The 24,342-nt window shown below is 35.1% G+C and overlaps 1 protein-coding gene across 1 annotated transcript in view; it reads left to right on the forward strand.

Moving 5' to 3' along the window:
• The window catches only part of STK17A (serine/threonine kinase 17a), a 31,460-nt gene extending 11,454 nt beyond the window's left edge, over window positions 1–20,006 (forward strand). Inside the window, exons 2-7 of the mRNA XM_026682834.2 lie at window positions 5,889–6,101; window positions 10,454–10,598; window positions 15,025–15,151; window positions 16,254–16,302; window positions 16,395–16,571; window positions 17,234–20,006. Coding sequence (XP_026538619.1) covers window positions 5,889–6,101; window positions 10,454–10,598; window positions 15,025–15,151; window positions 16,254–16,302; window positions 16,395–16,571; window positions 17,234–17,549 — 1,027 coding nt within the window. The 3' untranslated portion in view covers window positions 17,550–20,006. The remainder of the gene's footprint in view (window positions 1–5,888; window positions 6,102–10,453; window positions 10,599–15,024; window positions 15,152–16,253; window positions 16,303–16,394; window positions 16,572–17,233) is intronic.
• Window positions 20,007–24,342: the final 4,336 nt, after the last annotated feature.

Raw genomic sequence — 24,342 nt, forward strand, 5'->3', positions numbered from 1 at the left:
CCACCCTCAACAATCCAATGTTGCAATTCCAGTGAACTGGTCACCAGAGGGTGAGAGTGATCAGTTAGAATTCCCCATTCCAGTCATTCAGGAGGATGTTTAGCAATTTCCCTTTGCCTGCCTAGCAACAGAGTTGACTGAACCTCAGGTCAGGGATAGGGAATTTGCTCCAGTAGCTACCTTTACTCTCACTGCAGTGGGGCTTCCTCTGTCTGAGGAACTTAAATCCCTCATCTCACAGGCAATTTCCCATGGGGTAGCCTCTACCTTACAGCTCAGAAGATACCCTCCATCCATAACTTCTGAACCTCCCCAACAGCTGTCCCATCACTTCCAGCTTCCTGTGGGAGGGGGGCAGGAGCAAAGGTCGGTATCTCCCTCCCAGTCCAGTAGAAGTAGAGCATCTGTAATAGAGGATGAGGACCAGAGGGAACAGGGGTTCTCAGATGATTACCAGGACCTCCCTGATCCCCCACCGTTCACTGGACTCTTCTGTCCAGTGTTATTCAAATCTCTTCTTCACAAAGCCAGGGCTGTAGTCCAAATAGGAACTACACCCAGTGCACCTGTTGTACCAATGGAGCCCCAAGGGCCTAACAACGTGGTGTTCTCTGAACCCAACATAATGCAGGAGGACATCCCCTGCCCCAAACTTTTCTTGGATGTGGTTAAGAGGCAGTAGAGCCAGCCTGGCTCCTCTCCTAACCCAGGAGGGAATGACAGGTGATTTTTCAACATGGCTCCTCTTTACCTGATGTCCTAAAGCTGCCCTGGCTTCTCTGGTCTTCTCCTCAGCAATATCTGTGGGCATTGCAGAAGCCCTGAAGGCGGAAGATAAGGCAGAAATTTAATTCCCCTCTTGCTAGTGCCTGGGCAGTAAAGGCAGCGACATCCACCTCCTTTTTTTGCTAGTTGCAAGCAAGAGTCCCTCCAGAGGAGACCTGAATACATCAAGATATCAACAAGTTGGTGGCAGCTGCTGAATTTTTGGCCAACTCCTCCCTACATGCTGCCCAGTTCTCCTCCAACATCACCTCCTGCCATTTATTATGGCTTTGCCAATGGCAGGAAGATGCCAAAACTAAGTGGAGATTAGCTTCAGCCCCGTATAGGGGTTCCTCACTGTTTGGGGAAGCTCTGAATCTCTTCCTCACAGAAAATAAGGACAAATGCAAAGTCCTGGCTTCAGTCACCAGAAGGGCTGACAGATGGGTAGTACCATATCTCATTTCTCCTTTCGCCCAGTGGACATCAGCAATGACCAGTCACAATTCCAATGACCTTTCCCCTTTAGATCTGACCATCAACAGGACAGATTGGGGCTTAGGTACAGGTACAGGCAGCAACCCAAGTCCAAGCAGCCCTTTCATGGCGCAGGGGTCGCCCCTTTCACCATTCCCAAGTGACTACCAGGACCCTTCTCCCATTGGAGGGCACCTAGCCCTATTTACATCCCAACGGGAAAAGACCACCACTGACTTGTGGGTTCTCAACACATTAAGATTTGGCCACATCCTAGAATTTCTCTCCATGCTTCTGAGGCACTTTATCCGTCGCTCCATCTCCAAGAACTCCACCAAGAGGAATCTGATGAACATGGCAAATCAACACTTATTGGACATCCACGCCATCCAGGCCTTTGGCAGGAGGGTGCTTCAGCGAGTTCATGTTGATAGGGGGACTCAAGACCTGACCAATTCCCGCCCATAGGGATAGCCAGGCTTTGGTATGTCCCATGTGTGGATTCTCCAATTGACGTGCTGGAGAAAGAGCATTGTCTTACCTGAACACTTCTTCTTAGCACGGTGATGGAGAATCCACTTCCCCCTTGGAGGCAATCAGGTCCCTCATCCAGGACAGGAAGAGCCAATGCCACCAAAGAGTCCTTCGGATACCTATGCCTTCGTTATGAACCGGGAAAGTGACAGTTGACAGAGGGGCATGGTGAAAAAATGAAGGATTCAGTCTCTGGGCAGAAAGACATGTATCTACCCCATATGTGGATTCTCCATCGTCGTGCTGAGAAGAAGTGTTCAGGTAAGACAACGCTCCTTTTACATCTTCCTGTGATGAAATGTTTTTTTCCATTTTTCTTTATTTGGGCTATATACACTTTCGTTATTCCACGTAGGTATGCTTTAGTGGTGTCTCATAAATTTTGTAGTGTGTATTGATTCTTATTCTCTTTGAGAAATATTTCCATTTCTTTTTTAATTGGTTGGGTATACTCTTTTTCTTTCAAAATTATGTGTATTCAGTGTCCATCTTCTATTTTTTTTTCTTTTGGCCTTTCCAAATTATTTTCAAAAGGTTGTGGTTTAAGTATTAGATATAATCTCTATTGAGTCTATATTATTTCCTATTTCTCTGTTCATCCAAACCATATAAATCCTAGATTTATGGGGGTTAGAATAGAAAGTGTATTTATTTTCTTTCAAATTTAGCTCTCTCCAACTGTCCCTCAGATTTAATTCATGAGTCATCTCGAAAAATGGTTTTGGCAAAATTTTCCTCTTATTTTTTTATTGTTTATGTAGTCTTTATTGATGTGTACCATTGCATTAAAGTTCTCCAGTAAGCAGATGTTCTCCCGTACTGTTTCTATTATTTTTTTCATGTAGTTTGCTATAAAATTTCTTTTGGTTGTCATTTGGGGCATAAATTACTACCAATAATACTTGCTTTTGTTGTATTTTAATTTCAATCATTAGTGTTCTTCCATTATCATCCGAGTAGATTTGTTTTGCTTTTAGCCTTTCTTTGATATACACTGCTATTCCTTTTCTTGTCAGCCAATGAGATGTAAAGTTTCTCTAATTTTACTTGTTCTAAATAATTCTTGTGCTGTTTCTTAATATGTACTTCTTGAAGACATATTATATCCGCCTTTTGTTTCTGTAAATTTGTAAATATTTGTTTCCTTTTTATGGGGGAATTCAGTCCATTGATATTTTTTGTTATTAGCTTAATCTCTTCTTCCATTTTATTGTCTATATGTCTGTCTCTGTCTTCTATTTGTCCTATTATCTCTCTGTGCTCTTGTTCTTATCCCCTCTCTTTCACCTCTTTGCTTCACTCTTCTTGCTCTAACTCTTTTTTTTATTGTTGTTTCTCTTGACTTCTGCTTTCTAGTTCTTTGCTGCTACATTTTTTTTCTGCTACTATGAATTGATCATAAAACTCTTGTGCCTTATCTAGGACTGAAGAAAAAACAATTACTACCAACCTGCCTTCAATGGAGGACCTGTATACTGTATACTGTCAAAAAGAGGGCTGTGAAAATATTTACAGACCCCTCACATCCCGGACATAAACTTTTTCAACTCCTACCCTCACAACAATGCTATAGAGCACTGCACACCAGAACAACTAGACACAAGAACAGTTTTTTCCCCCCGAACGCCATTAATCTGCTAAACTGTCCAACTATTTGCAAAGTCTGCGCTACTATTATTGATAATCTTCTCTTCACTCCTTATCATCCACTCGCCCCAAGACTGTAACTTTGTTGATTGTATCCTTATGATTTATATTGAGTTTCCTAGTATGATTTGATTGCTTATTGTACTCTATGACTATTTTTTTAAAATAAATTTTTATTGGTTTTTAAAAACAAACATAAACAAAACAAAAACATCAAGCCATCTTCCATATGTATACATACAGTGTGCCGGTTGGTTTACAAATTGTTTTGTGCTTCCATTTCTTAGTCCTCAATTACAATTACATTGCATATAATCTCGTATTTTCAATCAAAAATTAAATACCTTAGTATCATTATTAATCATTTGACTATACTTTTAATCATTCATGTTTTACAAGATAATCATAATTTACTTAGTTTGTTTTATAACAGTTCATATTATCACCCCAAATCTATCCTAAACTTATTTTGTAGATATAATAAGAAAGAAGTACATCTTTATACTTTATTTTCTAAGAGTCTACATATTTCATTACTGTATTTTATTGTCTAACCATTGATAGAATAGATCCAAAATTTTATAAAATTGTTTATCCTCTTGTTCTCTAATTTCAAATGTCAATCTACTCATTTCAGCACATTCCAATATTTTCTTAATGATTTCCTCCTGTGATGGTATTTTCTCATTTTTCCAGTTTTTAGCAAATACAATCCTAGCCGCTGTTAATACATTTACAATCAGGTATTTCAAGTCTTTACTATATATTTCAGGTAAAATTCCCAATAAAAATATCTCTGGTTTCAAGTCTATATGTTTTTTGTCATTTTTTCCAAGCACATGTGGATTTTAGTCCAGTATTTTTTAGCTTCCGCACAAGTCCACCACATATGGTAATGACTATTATTAAGTGTTGTACCTGATGATTCTGACTCTTGATGAATGTATCTTTTCTTTTATGCACACTGAAAGCATTTGCACCAAGACAAATTCCTTGTGTGTCCAATCACACTTGGCCAATAAAGAATTCTATTCTATTCTATTCTATTCTATTCTATTCTATTCTATTCTATTCTATTCTATTCTATTCTATTCTATTCTATTCATGTTAATCTCTGTTCATATGGGTATTGATTGCTAGTGAGATGTTTTGATCTTTTGGTTTCCTTTTGGTTTCCTCTTTTGAGTGGTATTTAGATATTGTTTATCTCCATATGGCTTTTGATGGTTGATTTTCCTCTGAATACCAGGCCTTCAGAAATTCTTTGGCATTTTAGACTTGAATTGATCTAGGATTTCACAATTTCTCAATTGAAACTATGGTTGAATCTGTCCTTGTGTTATGAACTATGGTTGAATCTGTCCATGTGTTTATTTATTAAACCGTTTAGCTCAAGGATTGGCAAACTATAGGCCTCATGTGTTCCCCAACAATTATTTTGCACCACCAGACAATTTCCAGAAAACATTTATCAAAATTAAGTAGATGACATCATTTTTGCTCAAATAATTAAAATATGTACATAAAGCTCTGGCAAGTACTAATGTGCCAGTTTTGCCAATTAACCCTTCAGATAGATTAAAGTTTTGATTTTTTTCTCTTTTATTCATATAGTCACATTATGCACCATGAATCCTGCCATTCAAATACATGAAAACAAATGACACACAAAATAGCTTCCCAATCCTGGGTCAGGCACTTAAAAACATTAAATGTTTAGGGAATACAAAATTAATTTTTTTCAGTGTGTTTTCAAGTCATAGGCAGACAGATAAAGAGTTTTCTTGTGTCATTTGAAGATAAAATTAAACAATCCCTTTGTGTTTCTCAATTAATTCGTCCCAAAGCATCTTTTAAACAGGCATGATATTCTTCCGATTAAAATCGGAATTCCGATTTTTTTGGGAATCCCCCCTTTCCCCCCCACCCCTTCTTCTCCTCCTTCCCCTCCCCTCGGAGGTCCCGAGTCAGGAGTTGCTGGCGCGGCTCCGCGCGGCTCCAGTCCCGCGTTGCCTCAGGAAGGGAAAGGCAAAAAGGAAGAGCCGCGGCGGCGCTTTGCAATGGCAGCAGCGGCTCCTGGTTTTGCCTTTCCTTCCCGAGGCAACGCGGGACTGGAGCCGCATGGAGCTGCGCCAGCGCGTAGCAACTCCTGACAGCCCCAGCCGGATACCTGAGCGGAGCCGGGCGGTGCGGCGGAGGCCACTGAGCGGCAAGAAAGGGAGCTGGGCCAGCCACAGATCAGCCTCCGTGCAACACGCCACCGCCCGGCCCTGGCGAGGGAAAGCAGCGGGCGCTCCCTGGGCGCACGGCGGGGGGTCTCTTTTGGCCGGCCCCGATTTTTTTTTTAGAGCGGAATATCATGCCTGCTTTTAAAGTTCATTAGTTAGGAGTACTCTGGTGGGCTGATTATAATTTAAATTTGCATCCAGTTTATTTGTTCTTCTTCTCCTTCTCTCAAATTGTAGGGGGAAATTTGCTGTAGTAAAGAAATGTATAAACAGACAGACAGAAAAAGAGTTTGCAGCAAAGTTCATGAGGAAAAGAAGAAAAGGCCAAGACTGTCGAATGGACATAATTCATGAGATTGCAGTCCTGGAATTGGCACAATGCAATCAATGGGTTATTAACTTGCATGAAGTATATGAGACACCAACAGAAATTATTTTGGTTTTGGAATAGTAAGTAATACCTTTTTTTGTCTTAATGTAGCATGTTTGAGCTTTTAATATATGCTTGATGAAATAACTTCAGTTTCCTCTAATTTATTTTGATTTTATCCTGCTTTATCTCTGGAGTTCTGAATCACATCCAAGAAACAGGCAAAATGAACAAAGAAAATGGGAGATGATCATATGAAGTATAGAATAAGGTTTCAGTTTTGAAACAGAAAATTATGTCAGAAATATTAGAGTTTACTAATAGTGGAAGCAAAGTACCCTAGATAAATGGTTTGGATTCTTATTATTTTTTTAAATATTTTTATTAAGATTTAGATAGAAAAATAAAAGATAAATGCAAGCTAAAAAGAAAAAAGGGAATAAAATGTGTGTGTGTGTGTGTGTGTGTGTTGAGGTATTCCCCGTTAAGAGAATGAGTGCACTCAGGGAAACGTTGTGAGAGTGATGTTGAATAACACACAACCAGCATACAGATACACTGAATAGTAAAATGTAGGTTGTACTTCCAGTAAACAGGTAAACAAAGTCCAACAAACAGTCCAAATTATACACGGTTAAAGCAGTTAGTATCAGTCCAGGGATAATCCAAAAACGAAGTCAAGTATCATAAACAGAGTTCAGTAAATGGAGTTTGCTAACAGTTGCAAGACTCACAGCAATCCAAGCAGAACTACGATGAGGCAAAACGGCAATATAGGAAATGCAAGAAGAAACCAGATTTCTGGCTCCATCTTATAGCCGTTGGAGGAACCTCAGCTAATCACACTTACAGCATTCTCTTAAAGATACAGTATTAAATTACTATCCTGCTTTATATATTTCCAACCCAACTGTTAGGTGACTATCATTCCTTACAGTGTGTGTGTCCTCAAGAATGCAACTTCCCATCTTCCTCATGACAAATAAAAACAAAACATCATGGCAAATAATAACAATTTCACAATCTCTTCACTTTTTCTTAATTAAAAAATATAACTTTTCATCTTACAATGTATCTGTTAACAATAAGCAAATCATTAAATAAATAAATCTTTTCCAATCCAATTATCAGCAAAAAGCTTAGAACTCTGAAATATTAACTGATCAGTTGCTGTTAGTATAAAGGAAGAGTTTCCTTTTTTCCCTCTTCTTTGTGTGTTCTGTATACTGTTTAATTTACCTCATTATGTTCCTGTGTTCTATATATATAAAAAACAAAACCCAACTACAATACAGGTAATAGCAATAGCACTTATATACCCCTTCACAGTGCTTTTACAGCTGTCTCAAAGTGGTTTACTGTGTCAGCATATTGCCCCCCAACAATCTGGGTCCTCATTTTACTGACATGACATAATTGGGACTTAAATTTCGGTTGTTAAACAGCACAATCATTAAGTTAGTCATCACATGACTAGACCCAATTGTACAACCGTTTTTATTATGGTCATTAAGTAAATCATACAGTCATTAAGCGAATCTTTTCCACACATTACTTTTGCTTATTAGAAGCCAAGTCTGGAAAGGTCACTAAGACTGTTCACATGATTCTGGGATATTGCAACGGTCATAATTGCAAGCTAGTTGCCAAGCACCCGAACTGTGTTATATGACCTCAGAATGGTGCAACAGCTATAACTTTGAGGATGGATTGTAAGTCACTTTTACTGAGGCTATCTTTACCTCTAATCATTGTTAAACAGATTAGGAACACAAGTTAAAATAGGGAAGAAAATGGTAAGTGAACACTTGTCTACCCTAGACGAGTTCAAATCATCAGGACCAATGGATTACACCCCAAGGTTCTGAAGAACTGGCAGATGTGATCTCAGAACCACTGAACTAATTATTTCAAAGATCCTGAAGCACCAGGAAACTGCCAGAGGACTGGAAAAGAGCTGATGTAGTTCCCATATTCAAAAAAGGAAAAAAATAGATCCAGGAAACTACAGACCCATCAGCCTGACTTCAATACCAGGGAAGATTCTGGAAAAGATAAGCAATGAATCAGCAAACACCTAGAAGCAAACAAAGTAATAACCAAAAGCCAACATGGGTTTGTCAAAAACAGATCATGCCAGACTAATCTTATTGCATTCTTGGACAAAATTAGTTGACCAGAGGAATGCTGTCGATATAATTTACTTGGACTTCAGTAAGGTATTTAACAAGGTAGACCCCAACTAACCTAAAGAACGGTTGCTGGAACTGGGTATGTCTAGTCTTATGAAAAGAAGGACTAGGGGTGACATGATAGCAGTGTTCCAATATCTACGGGGCTGCCACAAAGAAGAGGGAGTCAAACTATTCTCCAAAGCACTTGAGGGTAGAACAAGAAGCAATGGGTGGAAACTAATCAAGGTGAGAAGCAACTTAGAACTAAGGAGAAATTTCCTGACAGAACAATTAATCAGTGGAACAACTTGCCTCCAGAAGTTGTAAATGCTCCAACACTGGAAGTTTTTAAAAAGAGATTAGATAACCATTTATCTGAAATGGTGTAGGGTTTCCTCCCTAAGCAAGGGGTTGGACTAGAAAACCTCCAAGATTACTTCCAACTCTGTTATTCTAATAGATATAATGTCTCCATAGAACATTATTCCTCCTTGTTTCTTCTCCCTTCTCTCTTCCTTTCCAGCTAGCAGATAAATAGTTACTGATGGGGGAGGGAGTAAACAAGGAAATGTGGGACTGGCCTGGAAACTGTCATGGAATGTTGAAAATGATGATCCCATGATTGCAGCAGCAGTTTAGTAAGAGCAGGTAGAACTAAAACAGCTACAACTTTCTTTAATGTCATTCCTTTGGGAATAGTGGTCCTGGATTTTGAAGATATTCTGTAAATTAGCCCATTTGAAGTACTTTGGATCAAAAATAGTTTTTCTAGAATATACTGTTTAACTCAGCTAGAGGTCATGACAATGGGAGTTTTAGTAATATATTGATATTGATATTTATCATATTAAAATTTGAAACTGAGAATTTTTTCAATGTTTATTTGATCTTATGAATCCTCTGAATTAGGTAGCGCAGACCAGAAAATCTCCACAAGAAGGGTAAAACTATTTCTATAAAAACAGAAGCTTGGAGGTCTAATAAAACTTCCTCCTCCTCTTATTTATTAAATTAGGGAAGCATTTGCCACTTCTGAATGTTGCTTCATTTGTGCCCCAAAAATGCTTCAGTTCCTTTTATATAACCAATGGATCTTGAGAATTTACTTTAAAATCGTCTAGTTCTAACCCTAACCCTTAATTTATATATAGCCTCAATAGCTGATTCTAGATATGATTCTACTATGCACAACTCGGCTAATGTTAGTAAAGTGAAATATTAACATGATATTAAGTGAAGAAGGTAAATGGTCACCTGATACCTAACTTGAACATACTACATTGAGTCTCAGTATCTCTGTCTGTCTCTGTCTCTCTCTCTCATAATTTGACTTCTATGTCGCCCATTTTGCTGAGATATCTCTAGGCGGCTTATAGTCAAAAAATAAAAAATACCACACAAAACATTAAAACAATAAATAAGAATCATACATTTAAAAATTCAGGTATAATCAGTCTATGATCTGCCAAATTCAATTTAAAGTATGTGGTAAGATTGGGCTCAAATATTTAAATGTTGCCCCCCAACACTATCTAACAGATTAAGATTATTCAGAGAGGCATTGCTTGTAGTTCCACTGGATAATTTTTTTAAATTCATTATAAGCCAATTCTGAGCTTCTCTAGAAAGAAGAGTATATTAGTTAATTGCCTTATTTCTAGAAAAAGCCCTCTCTATACCACTTCTTATACAGAGGGAAGGAAAAAGTTTGATTGCAGCATAGCATAGTCACTGCTCGTTTTAAAGAGAACTGTTACTTGTCATGTCTAGATAAATTATTTTAACATCGGAAGGATTTAAGCAAACTGATTATTTGATTAACTTTTATTTTCAGAATTGTCTTTTGAAGATTAGGATATGTGATTTAAAGTTGAAAACAATATTTGGTTTAGGAAGATTTTTAAAAATAAATATTGCTTGAATGAGATATTGCAAGGAGTGTTTCTCTGGTAGAAACTTTATACTTCTTAAATTTTCTAAAGACAACTCATGCATAAAAATACATTTTTGTAGAAATTTATTTTTAATTTTTATATCAGGTTTAGTTAATTCTTTATTATATAATTGATTTGCTGTTGAATTTTGCTATTAAGTGTTTTGATTTCCATGGATGTATTTTTATTTGAATTTTAATATTTTCATTGAAATGTTTTAACTTATTAAAATAATCTGAAGCATAATTTGTAATATAAAGATGAGATATAAATGTAATTAACAGTGAATAATTGGAAATTATAAACAAGTATTCTTATTCTCAGTGCTGCTGGGGGAGAAATCTTTGACCAGTGTGTAGCTGAAAGAGAAAATGCCTTCAAGGAAAAAGATGTTAAGCATCTCATGAGGCAGATTTTACAAGGAGTTTCCTTTTTACATCAAAACAATATAGTTCATCTTGACTTGAAGGTAAGGTTATTACCATCTGAAGAATTGAAGCAATATTAAGAATCCATTTATCTCATAAGCTCTTCATTATATTAAAAGTTTTATTTTTTTAGGTGTTCTGATTGCTTATTTTGAAGAATACATTGTGACATTTTAGAGGTTTTGATTTTTGGTGGAAAAGACTTCTGCCTACAATAGAACTTCCGGTCACTATCATAATCCATTCCATGACTTTGGTCACAACCCAATTTGGTCGTGACCGGAAACGAGACTGACTGTGTATGTGTGTAAAAAAAAATGCCATGGAAGGGGAAATAGGCATGACTGTGTTTGATCGCCATCCAAGTATTAGTTCATGACCAGATGCAAATTTTTCTGAAATGTTTGGTCATCACCCAATTTGGATGTGGTCAAAAGCACTCATGACCAGGGGTTCTACTATATTTAGGAACATCTTTTACCTTGCCAAACTGTTCTTCAGTTGACCCCGAGTATGTACTGCAGGTTATGTTATCTCTGTTTTTTTTCCTGATGGTCAGTTATACATCCAAATATAATGTTACGCAATTGTATAGAGCTTGGACTAAGAATTTTCTAATATCACATATTTTGGTACATATTCGTTGTGCACACATGAACCAGCTTTTGCTTTGTTCCTCAGTTTCTTGAAACACTAATAGGAAACCTGGCATACCTGCCAGTTCAGGTACCTGCAGAAGGGAAGGGGACATATTTATGTAAATGCAGATAAAAAAACTACAATTTTAGATAAATAATTTAATCTACATGATTTTTGACTATTATATGTATGGGGTAATTAATGTTTACCTCCCATGTGATAAGGCAGTGCATCAAGCCAAATAAGTTTTTTCCCCGAAAGCCATCACTCTGTTAAATAAATAATTCCCTCAACACTGTTCAACTATTTACAAAGTGTACACTATTATTACTTTTAATCTTCTCACCACTCCTTATCACCCATCCCTTCCCACTTGACTGTTTCCTAGTATGATTTGATTGTTGATTGTACCCTATGACTATCATTAAGTTAAGTTATGATTCTTGATTCTTAAAGAATGTACCTTTTCTTTATGTATACTGAGAGTATTTACACCAAGACAAATTCCTTGTGTGTCCAATCACACTTGGCCAATAAAGTATTCTATTCTATTCTATTCTGTTCTGTTCTATTCTAGAAGGATTAAAACAAAAACAAAAAAAATAACATGAGTATCTATTCCTACTAATGCTTGAAACTGTAGTGCTATCTTGCAGTGGTTTGATTACGGGATGTTATATAATGGAAAATGATAATGCATTTATTTTAGTCTGGTTCCTAGACGAATTGATGCCAGATGATCTACAATGTTACAAATTAATATTATTTCTGAGCAAAGCATTTGTAAGGACAAGCAAAGTCTACTTTGATTCCCCAAATAAGATAACCAATAATATATTACAATGCTGTGCCACAGAAGCTAAAGAAGATTGCACATCCAGAAAATGCAAGAAACTTCATGTCACAAAAGGGAGGCAGAAGAGATATGTGCAATATTGGTATATGGGAAGATCCATGATCATCTTAGGGAAAACAATAGTATCTAGTGTGAAAACCAACTTTTCCTTTGGAATTTCAAATAGTTTCATCAATTTTGCTATCATAACATAACATTGGTATAAAAACATTGTTTTCAGTATCAATATCCAGAGATCCAGTTACCAGTGATTTGAATGTTAGGACAAAAAAGATATATAAGAGTATAATCTTGCTGTAGGACATAAGGCATTATTATTATGGTTCGTTGTATAGTCAGATTTGGCGTTTTGTTCTTGCTTCTTAGCACACATTACTGAGCAGCATTTGTGGGAGCCCTTTGAGGAGCTTCTCTGTGGGTAGGACTCAGCAACTGAATAGCAAATCAAGCTGTTCCCATTCTGCCACTTGGAAATCTCATGACATCATCACTGGATGAATACCTGGAAATTTTACAGATATACCAGCAATTTTTAAACTAAGTTCGCAATGTGCCTTTTTATTATTTTCCATCTTGGGATTTATAGCATCATGTAAGCTTTTGTTTCAAAGTTTAGGCCTAAAGATTTAGGCCTAAGGACCAATATTTACATTGGTAAAAAGTGTATGCTTTACATAATTACAGGTTTTGCTGTCTATAACAAATTACATTTAATTTGGAAAATGAGACTTAAGCAGGGGTGGGATTCTATTGGTTCAATAAAACAGCTGAAGCGCGGCAAACCACACTGCCGTGTGAATCAGCTGTGCTAGTCTACTTCTTTATTTTCCTTTTTAAAAGTTACCGAATATTTTAGTTTGCCATATTAAATAAAAAAGGAATAAAAACTGATAAAAACAAATCTTAAATGTCATTGCCCCTTCAAATGCCCCACAATTGTTTTATTTTCTGAATGGATGTATGACTGAGTTAATTATATTGGAATAATTGGTTAATCTTCTCAGGAATCATTTTTGTCACTTGGTAAAATTATGTAGGCATTACAAAGTACATGAAACCACCACTAGTAAACATGCAGTGAGCAATTAGGAAGACCACATGACTGAGCAAAACAAACCTTGGTGTGAAGAAACTTAGCTATCAAATATAGGGAGACATTTAAATATAGGGATGGCAATTTATAGTATTTGTGAAGTTGTTTGTGGATGTGGTTTTTTTTTAAGTTTAGTCTTTAGGATTTGTGACAATGAAGTTGCAGAATCATAGAATAACAGTGTTGGAAGGGAACTTGGAGGTCATCTAGTCCAACTTCCTGCTCAAGCAGGAGAGTCTATTCCAAATATTAGCCTCTACCTAGGATCGAACTCACAGCCTCCTGATTGCGAGGCAAGAGCTCCACCTCTAGGCCACACACAGAGCATTTTCCATTCATAGTTTCCTGTAATTCAGTATTGGTGGCAGGAATGCATACAGCAGCAGCTTTTTTCTTTGTGCAGAATGGCAATCCCCTTGGGCTTAGGTTGTGGCCCTGCTCAGCTGCAACATTGGGATTATTGTATATTGCCTCTGATCAATTCCTTCAGGTGACAAAGAGATTATTAACAATATGGAGATGAATCATCCACACGGACAATACAGAATTGTAGTAGATTGAAATATATCAGTTGATATATACCAGTTGATTGAAATATATCTATTATACAATGCTTGAGCAAGCACTGGCAAAGTAAATTAACAACTTCAGAGATGATACTCAGAAAAGCCCATCAAGTGAAGGGGTAACATTGGAAAGAAGACCATGATCTGTTAAAAATCAGTTAAAAGTAATTTATAGTATCCTGTTATTAACTCTAGTGAAATAAAGAATTACCATTGTAGTAACTAAAAAAAAAAGTAGCTCCATATTGAACTGTGGAGTCCTTGGTGGACTTTGAGCTTAGTTGTTGTTGCTGTTGTTTTGTAGATACTTTGTCACCCAACTAGGTAACATCTTCAGTGCTAGAAAGTTACTGAAACATCTGCAAGAAAACATATTTTCAGATAGTCCAAGGACACCACGGTTGTCATTGAGCTGTTCATACAGATAAATCATTTCTAAATAACCTTAATCACAGTGTAGAGTTGATTTCAAACCACTTTGGCAAGGAAGAAAGTACTATGCTAATAAGAAATAAAGCCTTCATTTGGATTGAGACCAGGATATTTATATACTGTTTTGGAAGAATTACAGAATGACTTTTTTGAATTGACACAAAGATTAGGCACAGAGTATTTAAAGAGTGCTATTGCGGAGATATGTTGGAAATAATTGAATTGACATTGCAGGACACTTAGCTGAATATATTGTTTGAAACTTAATGTTAACTACATTAGAAATGTTGATGAACCTCACTCAAGCTCTAGTAAGTGCACAGTGTAAAGTTGTAGCATAAAAAGAGAAAACTACTGATTTCTCAAAACAGCCTGGGGAAAGTATTATCAGCATATATAATTGATACTCTGTCAGATTCAAACTTCTTAGCTTTCAAAAGAGATTCTTGGTGATGATCAGATAATTACAAGACTATTCCAGAATATTCACAATCCTACAAAGCTTGATCTGAACTATAAACTTGAGGAACAACTGAAGACATTGGAAATAAATATTGGAATTGTTGTATGGTAATAATTAAGGTAGTGTACTAAGAAAGGCAAGCCCACAGTTGCCTGAACAGATACTGTAATGATTGTTCAGGACAAATAATACACAAAATAATTTTTGGTTCACATAATCATCTTAAATTGATGATGGAGCAGACATAAATTAATGAATGCTAGACTTGACAGCAGTGACATTTGTCCTAAATAGGTGGCTAGAAATATAAATAACATATGGTAAAATCTAAAGCTTTGGTGGGAAGACATGTTACATGCCTGCTAAGAAATGGTTAAACGATTTTCCAGTAAGCTTATTTCCTTTTATATATTTTTAGCCGCAAAACATTTTGTTAACTTATGAATCACCTTTGGGAGAAATTCGGATAGTTGACTTTGGACTTTCCAGAATAATGAGAAATAATGAAGAATTAAGAGAAATTATGGGAACACCTGAATATGTTGGTATGTTTGTTATTTATGTGATCTTCAGAGCAAATAACTTACAGCATATAATGCAAACATTTGAGTTATGTGATATTTATCAGAATTTAAGCTTTGAATGTTTCAGATCTTACAATATTCAATTTCTATTCCAATAGAAAATCAGAAGAACAAATAAAACTTTTTCACTGTTTGTGTAAGCATAACCTGCATTCATTACTTAGCATTACATTGCCTAGATTGCATTAGATTCTTGCAGCCAGGCTGGCAAAGCAGATTTTCCAGTCATCTCTTTCCCAAGGTAACAATAGCAATTACACTTAGACTTATATATTGTCCTATAGTGTTTTACAGCACTCTCTGGGCAGTTTACAACATCAACATATTGTCCCCCACAATCTCGATCCTCATTTTACTGATCTCTGAAGAATAGAAGGCTGAGTCAACCTTAAGCCCATCAGGATTGAATTTTAGAATATGGGCAGAGTTACAGCATTCTAACCACTGCACAACCAGGGTTGTTGTAAGATAGTACCTCTAATTCTGTAAAAATGCTTTGCAGAATGTTGAAAGCATTTTATATGCTTATAAGGAAGGAGACTCATGCAAAATCAAGTAATGGCACCTTCACTAGCATCCATTCCTGATATTGAGTTTTTGGAGACTCTCCTTAACAAAATATGTCCCAGTACTATATTTCTTAGAAATCTCAAAAAAGATAGTAAAATACTAATCAGCCATGATCACAATAAGAAAATAATTAGGTTATAATAAATTGTTTCCAGAAAGCAATTAGTTTATTTTTAAAAGCAATTAGTTTATTTTTAATATTCAAGATTTATTACGTTTGATGTTTTGTATGCAATTTGCCTTTGAATGTAAATAAAATTTGATTAGCATATTACATTTCAACTTACATCTCCAAATGAAGTTTATCTATTCTGTTTATTCTTTTCACATTATTATGTTTCAGTTATCAGTGGCAAAGGCTGAATAATTAGTTTCTACCAACTAAATTGCATATGTCAAAAGAAATACACCATCTCTTTGCCATCTCATTGCTGGCAATTTTATACTTAACTATATTGTTTTCTAATAGCTTACCTGTATATTTTTCTAATAGCTCCAGAAATTCTAAGCTATGAGCCAATCAGTACTGCAACAGATATGTGGTAAGAAAAACTCTTTATTGAAATGTTAATTCAAAACCCACATATTATTCTCTCATGAAACTTATATATTTTTATTTTCTTTTTCTATTTAGGAGCATTGGAGTATTAACATATGTCATGCTAACAGGAGTATCACCTTTTTTGGGGAATGATAAACAAGAAACATTCTTAAATATATCTCAGATAAATGTAAATTATTCTGAAGATTTTGATCTTGTATCTGAACCTGCAGTAGATTTCATCAAATCTCTTTTGATTAAAAAACCTGAGTAAGATGTATTTCAGTTATTTTGCTTTGAGTATTAACCTATGCAAATGAAAAATAAGAATTGAAAATATAAATGTTTATTTAAGTTATATTACTCTTGGCTTGAACAATGTCATCTCATGTGATTTTGCATTAGCAGTGAATTTAGCTAGACTGATTCTGATGATTAAACTGGAAATATCTAACTTATAGGTATGATTTTAATATATGTAATTAACTTTTCTGGAGGGAGATTCACAAGTTCGTGTCACGGCTATTGTGATATAATCTGTTTACTTCATCGTAAAATAAAAAAATAAGCTGTGATGAAAATGTAAGTTTTTAAGAAAGAATTTGATTACTTGCAATAGTTTGTGTCCTAATGTTTGGAAAACATGTTTTATGTGAAGTTGAAATATTCTCAAAGCTACCAGGATCCCAGAGAGCTGTTTTCTCCCAAATGATCAAAATGTTGACCCAGATAAAATAAATGTCATAACTTCACTATTAAATTATTATTAGTTGTGATTTATGTGATATTCAAATTATACAGTCTAATTTAGTATATAATTTACAGTAGAAGTCAATTTTTAAAATAATGTGAAATAGATTTTGAATGTGATTTTAAGCCTTAAAATTTTGTAGTCAGACTCTTTAAGTCAATTTCTTTCTTTTTCTGTTTAGGAAAAGGGCAACGGCAGAAGAATGTTTGCTGCATTCTTGGCTGGCTCAAACTGATATTCCTGATAAAATAAGCTGTATTAAAAACACAGAAGATGAAACAAATGGTGTTACTGTAAATGATGTGTCTATATCTGAAAATTCTACAAGTGGAGGAAAAACAGAAGAACCAGTAGTAAAAGAACGTATTTTAAAGGCTTCCTATACACTGGGTCAATGCAGGCAATCAAAAAAAGATAAAATTGTTACACACAAAACTATTTCAAAACTATTTAAATTTAAGGAACCATTTCTCCATGAAATACCTGGAGTTTACTGAAAATACTGAATACCTGCAATTGACCGAATTGCAGCTTGTTTCTGCTTTGAGCCCTAATGTGTAAGATTGACTCTTTTCTCTTAGATCAGTTAAATGCAGCTAAATAACATTCATAAAAGATGTTCTTGTAGAAGGAAAATGTCTACCAAACACCTTAATTTTCTATTTTCTATGGAATTGATATTATTTGAAATACTTAACACAGAGAAAAACTGAAAACATTAGTTTATTTTAAAATATGCAAAAATGTATACATGCAAAACATTATATATAAGCTTTCAGCTTCCAAATTTCTAGTATATACGTTCTTTCAGTTTCCAAATTTCATAATTTAATATTTCTGAGAAATTTAATTTTAATGTTTGCCATTGAGAAAAGAGAAAGTTCTTTTGACATATGTATATTAGTTTTGGTATTTAATCCATATAATTATCATTTGATGACCAATAGTGCTGTTCTAATGTATTTTTAGTTTCTAGTATATTTAGAAAGACTTGTAGCTAAGTTGGCCAGTGGGTTTTTACTGGTCCTATTTAAACTATTCAGTCACTAAGTAAGATGTTTTTTATTTTACTTCAACACTCCTAGTTTATCAAGATATTTTATTTTCTTTAAAAAAACTGATCAGAATAGGTATACACTATTCTTGTTACTTCGCAGATTATTTTTTTCTATCTAATTATAAAGAGATAGGTGTGCTATAAGTCAAAGAATGAAAGACCCCTAGAAACCCACATATGCAGAATGTACATCAAGCAGTTCATCATCAATTACTTCTTAAAATTTGTATTTTACATTCTTCCTGAAAAGTGCTTTATAATAGACTTAGTAACAGTTTTGGTAATAATAGTACAAATTTATTTCAGAACTACGTTTAGATTATATGATTCAAACTACCATGTTTCCCCGAAAATATGACCCACCCCGAAAAAAAGCCCTATCATTTTAATGCATGCGCTAAAATTAAGCCCTATCCCCAAAATTAGCCCTAATTAAGACCCCGCCCACCCTAGCTGCAGGGGGTTGGGTGAGGCACATAGTAAACATTAAGCTAGGATGGAGATGGGAGAGTGGAGCTGCCCTACTTACCAGGCTTCGCACATCCCAACACTTACATCGCCACTTCTGCAGCTGGTTACCGCTGCTCTCACGCATCACCCCCAGCTTCCAGTTCGCCATGAGGCCTTCTGGAAAGCTCTCTGCAGCTGAAAACAGGCTCTGGATTGATGCACATGCCCCCCCCCCCGGCTTCCATTTCACCTTCAGATGTCTTCGGGAAAGCCCTCTTTAGCTGATAAGAGCACGTGTGAATCTGGAGCCTGTTTTCTGGAAGGCTCTGATGGTGAAATGGAGGCTGTGGGCGATGTGTGTAAGTGGTGTCAAGTGGCTGCAAAAGAAGTGGGCTGGCAGCAGACTCCTGCTGGGTAGAGCTGTTGATGCCATTGCCACAAAGTGAATTAGATCCACAAACAAACAAAAAAAGCGCCCTAGCTATTTTTTTGAAGTGTCAAAAGAAAATAAGACCCGGTCATATTTTCGGGGAAAGACGGCATATATTAATTAAAGTTTCTGTAAAATTTCAACATTAGTGCACTACAAGATTGGAAGAAATGTTAAATATGAAGATAGTTTTTATATTAATATTAATATTTTATATTAATATTTATATTTATATTAAGTATAAATACAAGTTTCTGACTTCATATTACTTTATAAGAAATTGTAAGGATCTAGCAGTTAAAGTTCTCAAAAGTTGAAAATGGAATTTCAAGGGAAACATTTGTGTTTGTGTATATCCATATTTCAATTCAAGTGCATTCTTAATATATATTTTTTCTTAGCTCGTGGTTGTAAACCTGAAAGGAACTAAAGGCTTTCACAATTATGAGTTACCTATATACAATGAAACCATGATTTATTGTAGCTGGATAAAGAGGATGTCTATTATTTTAAATTGCATATAAATTGAACATTATGTCAACCATAGTAAGATCATTACACAAGTGATGTAAATTGTGTTATTTGTATTATTTTTGTTATGTGATTATAAAACAATGAAAATTTACCTATGTTTGCAATGGAACCTGCCCATTATGATTACATGTTGTAAGACAGTCTCACTATACAGCCCCTTTCCCTTCTCTCCCTGAAGTGCTCATTAAACAATCTAATCATTTCTTCTAGGCAACTCCTACTTGGAAGTATAGATAAGGACTTACACTCTAGATACTTTGGACATAAATGCAGCATAGTCAACAGAAAAAAAAATCCTTTAGAATACAGGAGTACTTTATAAAGTGTTATAAACAGTAAATAAGTGCCATGTCTTTAAATAGCTAAGCGTTTGTGCAAAATTGTGATACATGCACTATGATTATATAAATCTGTAGTGCCTTTAAATTTATAGCCCAATTAGGTTCTTCCATTGATCAATATAAAAAATATTTTTTAAATGTGGTAATGTGGTTTTTCTGATTCTTTAATCATCTTTAGAAATTTGCATATAATTTTTCTTCAACTCTTCAAAGAGGAATATTCATAATGTTTTAAGGACATGTTCAATTCTGAAGTTGTTTCCTGCTTTCCAGTTAAGAGAAAAAGGTCATCCCAAAAAGTTTCTATTAAATAATACTAAGACTTAATTGCTTCATAACTTTTGCTATGCCTTAGTTGAAAAAGTATCTCCATCACTAATAATAGCAGTATTGTTTTACTAGTATAGTCCTGAAAACCAAGAGTACACTTTCATAAGAGACAACTTTTTGGTAGTTCAACTCTAAATCATCTATTACGTATTAACTTTCACAAAATCAATGAGACTATGCCAAACTCCTAATTGATTTTGCAGTTGTGTCATTCGTTTCATCAAATTCATTACTATAATTGTTCTCTGAAGTATCAATATATAATTGGAATTCACTTAAATTCACAAGGAATCATCATTGACTTAAGTTTAAATTCCACTTCCTTTTTTTCAGCAAAGCTTAGTAACTAGTACTCAATTATAAAAAATATTTTTTATTCATAATTAAAAAAAATTGGGCTTCCAAAACTATATTTGATTTGTTTGGTAATTGAGACAATAATTACACTGAAAAGCATTAGCAGTTGAATTAAGAATTAATTTCCAGAATATTAGCTACACTGCTCGAGCTGACAAATGAGAATACAATACTTTCTCTGATATGTATGAAATACAATACTTTCTCTAATATGTATGAAATATATTTTTGCCATTTTGTAAGCAATATCAAACCACTGTTAATAAAGGAATTTGTTTTAATAAAAGGATTGGTTCTCTATCTTGTATATTCTATGGAAAGCAATGTAGCGTGATCAAATTTCTCTGGATAAAATATTTTACACCAGTAGGCACTATTTTTAATATGAGAGCTATTTCTTCTTATTTAATTATATCTTTAAGATATAGTGGCAGTATTACAACTACAGATTACCTTAATGTTCAGAGGCCAATATTAGGCTAATAAAGGCATAATGAAGAACAAAAGCAATGAATCTTGCTTTTTCTCAAGTATTGTGTCCTCTTTGCAACAATGCAGAGAAAATAAACAATGTTGTAAATTATACTAGTAGCTCTCAATCACCCAAAATATTTTATGAGTAAGAATAGATATGGAACAAAATACCCTTATTTCCATTCAACATTAAGGGAGATAAGTTGGCCAAGGCTAGCAAATGTTTCCAAGGCAGAAAGAGTAGCTTACCATTGTTCCTTGAGCTCAGATTTATAAATGAATTAAGACACAACTTTCATTTAATGACGACAGAATATAGATATGTGGGATATAGCAAGTTTTGTACCTCTCCCTGTTTAACATCTGTTGGGTAACTTTTATTGCCTCGGAGTGAAGTATCATGTGCTCATGAAAAATAATGAGATAGCTCCACCCTGGCAATGCTGTTGATGCCAGGCTTCAAGTGTCTAGAAAAGGGAACAATAGGTTTCAACTGAACCTTGGCAAAACTGAGTGGGTCTAAACTTTGTGCTTCTGGATCTGGGACTTTACCATCTTTGTTACTAGAGTTACTTCAGACAGACATGATTGCACAATCTGGGGGTCCTTCTAGACTCATGACTACTGCTTGAGGAAGTGGTACTCGTGGTTAGGATGGTCTTTGTACATATTTGTGTTTTCTGGATCCTGAAACTGCTCATAGTCACTCATGCCCTGGTCATTTCTGAAATGTGCTGTATATGGCACTGCTCTTGAAAAATATCCAGAAGCTTAAAATCAGTGCAGAATGTGGCTACATGCCCCTAGGTTGTGTCAATCTCCCAAGTAGACAAGGAAACATGACGAGTTAATTCTACTTTATTATATGGCTACATAAACAGATCTTTTTAATCTGAAAATCCAAACCTCCTGCCATCTCTTCACATAATTTTATTTTTTTAAAGTTTTTAATAGCTGTGCCATTTTAATTTGTTTTAATGCTTCCCAGAGTTATATTCAGTGAGATTGACAGACATATCAATTTGTTACATAAATAATTGTAGATCTGCCTAGAGAACTATCTCTGAGTATGACAGGTTTTACTGTCTAACTACATTATTTAGGAGATCAGTACACTATTTATTTAAACTTGGATACTTAGAGGTAAGCATATGTGTTTGTAAATATGATATATGATTGATGTTAGTATGGAGGACAAGTCCAAAACTTGCCTAAAATGACAATATTTTGGCCAATTTAGTACACTTACAAACATTCTAGTATTTTTTTCCCTTATGGCTATTTTTATGTGCCCATACATATAAAGTATAACACTGTATTTGTGTAAAATATTTTATTTTCAAGTGTACTAAAACTTTTTCTCCTAAAACTTATACAGGTAGTCTTGATTTACAACCATTCATTTGGTGAGTTTTCAAGGTTACAATGGGCACTAAAAAAATGACTTATGACTGTTTTTCACAGGACCATTGCAGCATGCTCATGGTCACATGATCAAATTCGGATGCTTGGCAGTTGGTTCATATGTATGATGATTGCAGTTTGGGTCATTTGATCACCTTTTGTGACCTGATAAGCAAAGTCAATGGGGAAGTCAGATTCACTTAACTATGTTACTAACTTAACAATTACAGTGATTCACTTAACAGCTGTAGCAAGTAAGGTAGTAAAATGGATAAATTCACTTAATGGTCTCGCTTAGCAACAGAATTTTTGAGCTGTACATTGTATGATGCATAACTACTCAGAATGTATTAAGCATATTTCTATTTCACCACAATCCAAACAAAGTTGGACTTGAACATCTCCTGAAAGTAAGAAATCTTTCAGAACATTTTTAATTAATATATTCTGTGTCTTTATTAGGCATTCAAAATCTTATTCATATTATTATACTAAATCCTGCCTATTAATTGTGGAAGAGGAACACAGGTGACAATATAGCAACTGAATACTGCTATGGTTGTGTTGGGAGCACTAAAGCACTTCCAAGTTAAAAAGATTGAATGGTAATATCACCGGTGTCCAGGGAACACCCAGTTGGGGACTCATGTCCCCATTAAGATGCCCACCGATGTAGTACCCATCTATGTACTTTCGGTCGCCAGCTTTTGAACTGCTGGGTCAGGAGGAGCTGGAGGATATGATGGGAGTTCATTCCACCTCATGGAAGCACTGGGTCACAATTGTGAGACTGCCAATCATCAGCCCAGTATCCTAGCCATGTGATTCACCACACTTCTAGCAATTGAATATTATTTTTTAAAAGAAAAGAAATTGTATGATCCATATACTAAATACTATATTCAAAGGTTTTTACCTATTTCTTTGACTACAGAGTGCATTTTAGTGCTTAAGACAAGTAGCTTTTATTTGTTTTTAATTTTTATTGTTAGATTTGTATATCCCGTTCAAGAGGTTAATGGAATATATACAGCATAGTCTCCTCTACATTACATTTTTGTGATGCAGGTTGGTCTGAAATAGAATGATGGCCCAAAATTATTCAGCGAGTTTCCATGGTTGAGAGTCTCCTACTTTAACACATTGCTTGCTAAACCATACTGGCTCATTTATAAAATACCTGAAATCAAACACTATTTAGAGAAAGCATTTTGGATCTTACAAAAGTATATGAGTACAGCACTGTTCAGCTACTAACTAAAGCAGTCATTCCTTTTTCAAGCTCCCACATCAGCCTAGAAAAATACTTGACAATTTTAATAACCTATATTATTAACATGATTTAATATCTTTTTTCAGGCTCCCAGAGAATACTACAGAAAAACATAGTTGCTTCAATGAATAGTAAGCAGATGCTGTGCTCAAGCAAAGTATGAAACATTAATCCCAAATTATTTTTAAGCATACACAGCCCTGATATCTGGGAAATATATGTAAATTATTTTAAAATTGGACAGGATATAAAAATCCAAGCCAATTAAAATCTAGATATATTATCACCCTTCACCTGTTTCAGTCTAAACCTCAAAGGGTCAATTAAGCAGTGTCATTTTGTGGCACCCAGGAAGCGTATTTCCTCAGTGATGGTTCCTGCCCAAGGAATTATATAGCCATAAAGATCTGAATTGCTTCTACTCTTTGACTCTGCAAATTGTTAAGGACTTGGTTGCAAGGATGATGGTCAACTATCACCCCATGGCGTTGTTTTTTTATTCTGTCCTTTATTCAGTTACATTCTTGTCTCTATGTAATTTCATTTTACATTTCTTTTACATTTGTAACTCTAAGCCACTCAGAGTAATTGTGAAGGCAGGCGGCCTTAAACTTTAAATAATAAATAAATGGTTCATATG

Source organism: Notechis scutatus, chromosome Z (genome assembly GCF_049901735.1).
Source record: "Notechis scutatus isolate UNSWTSFEM ecotype Mainland chromosome Z, rNotScu1.2, whole genome shotgun sequence".
Lineage (NCBI taxonomy): Eukaryota > Metazoa > Chordata > Lepidosauria > Squamata > Elapidae > Notechis > Notechis scutatus.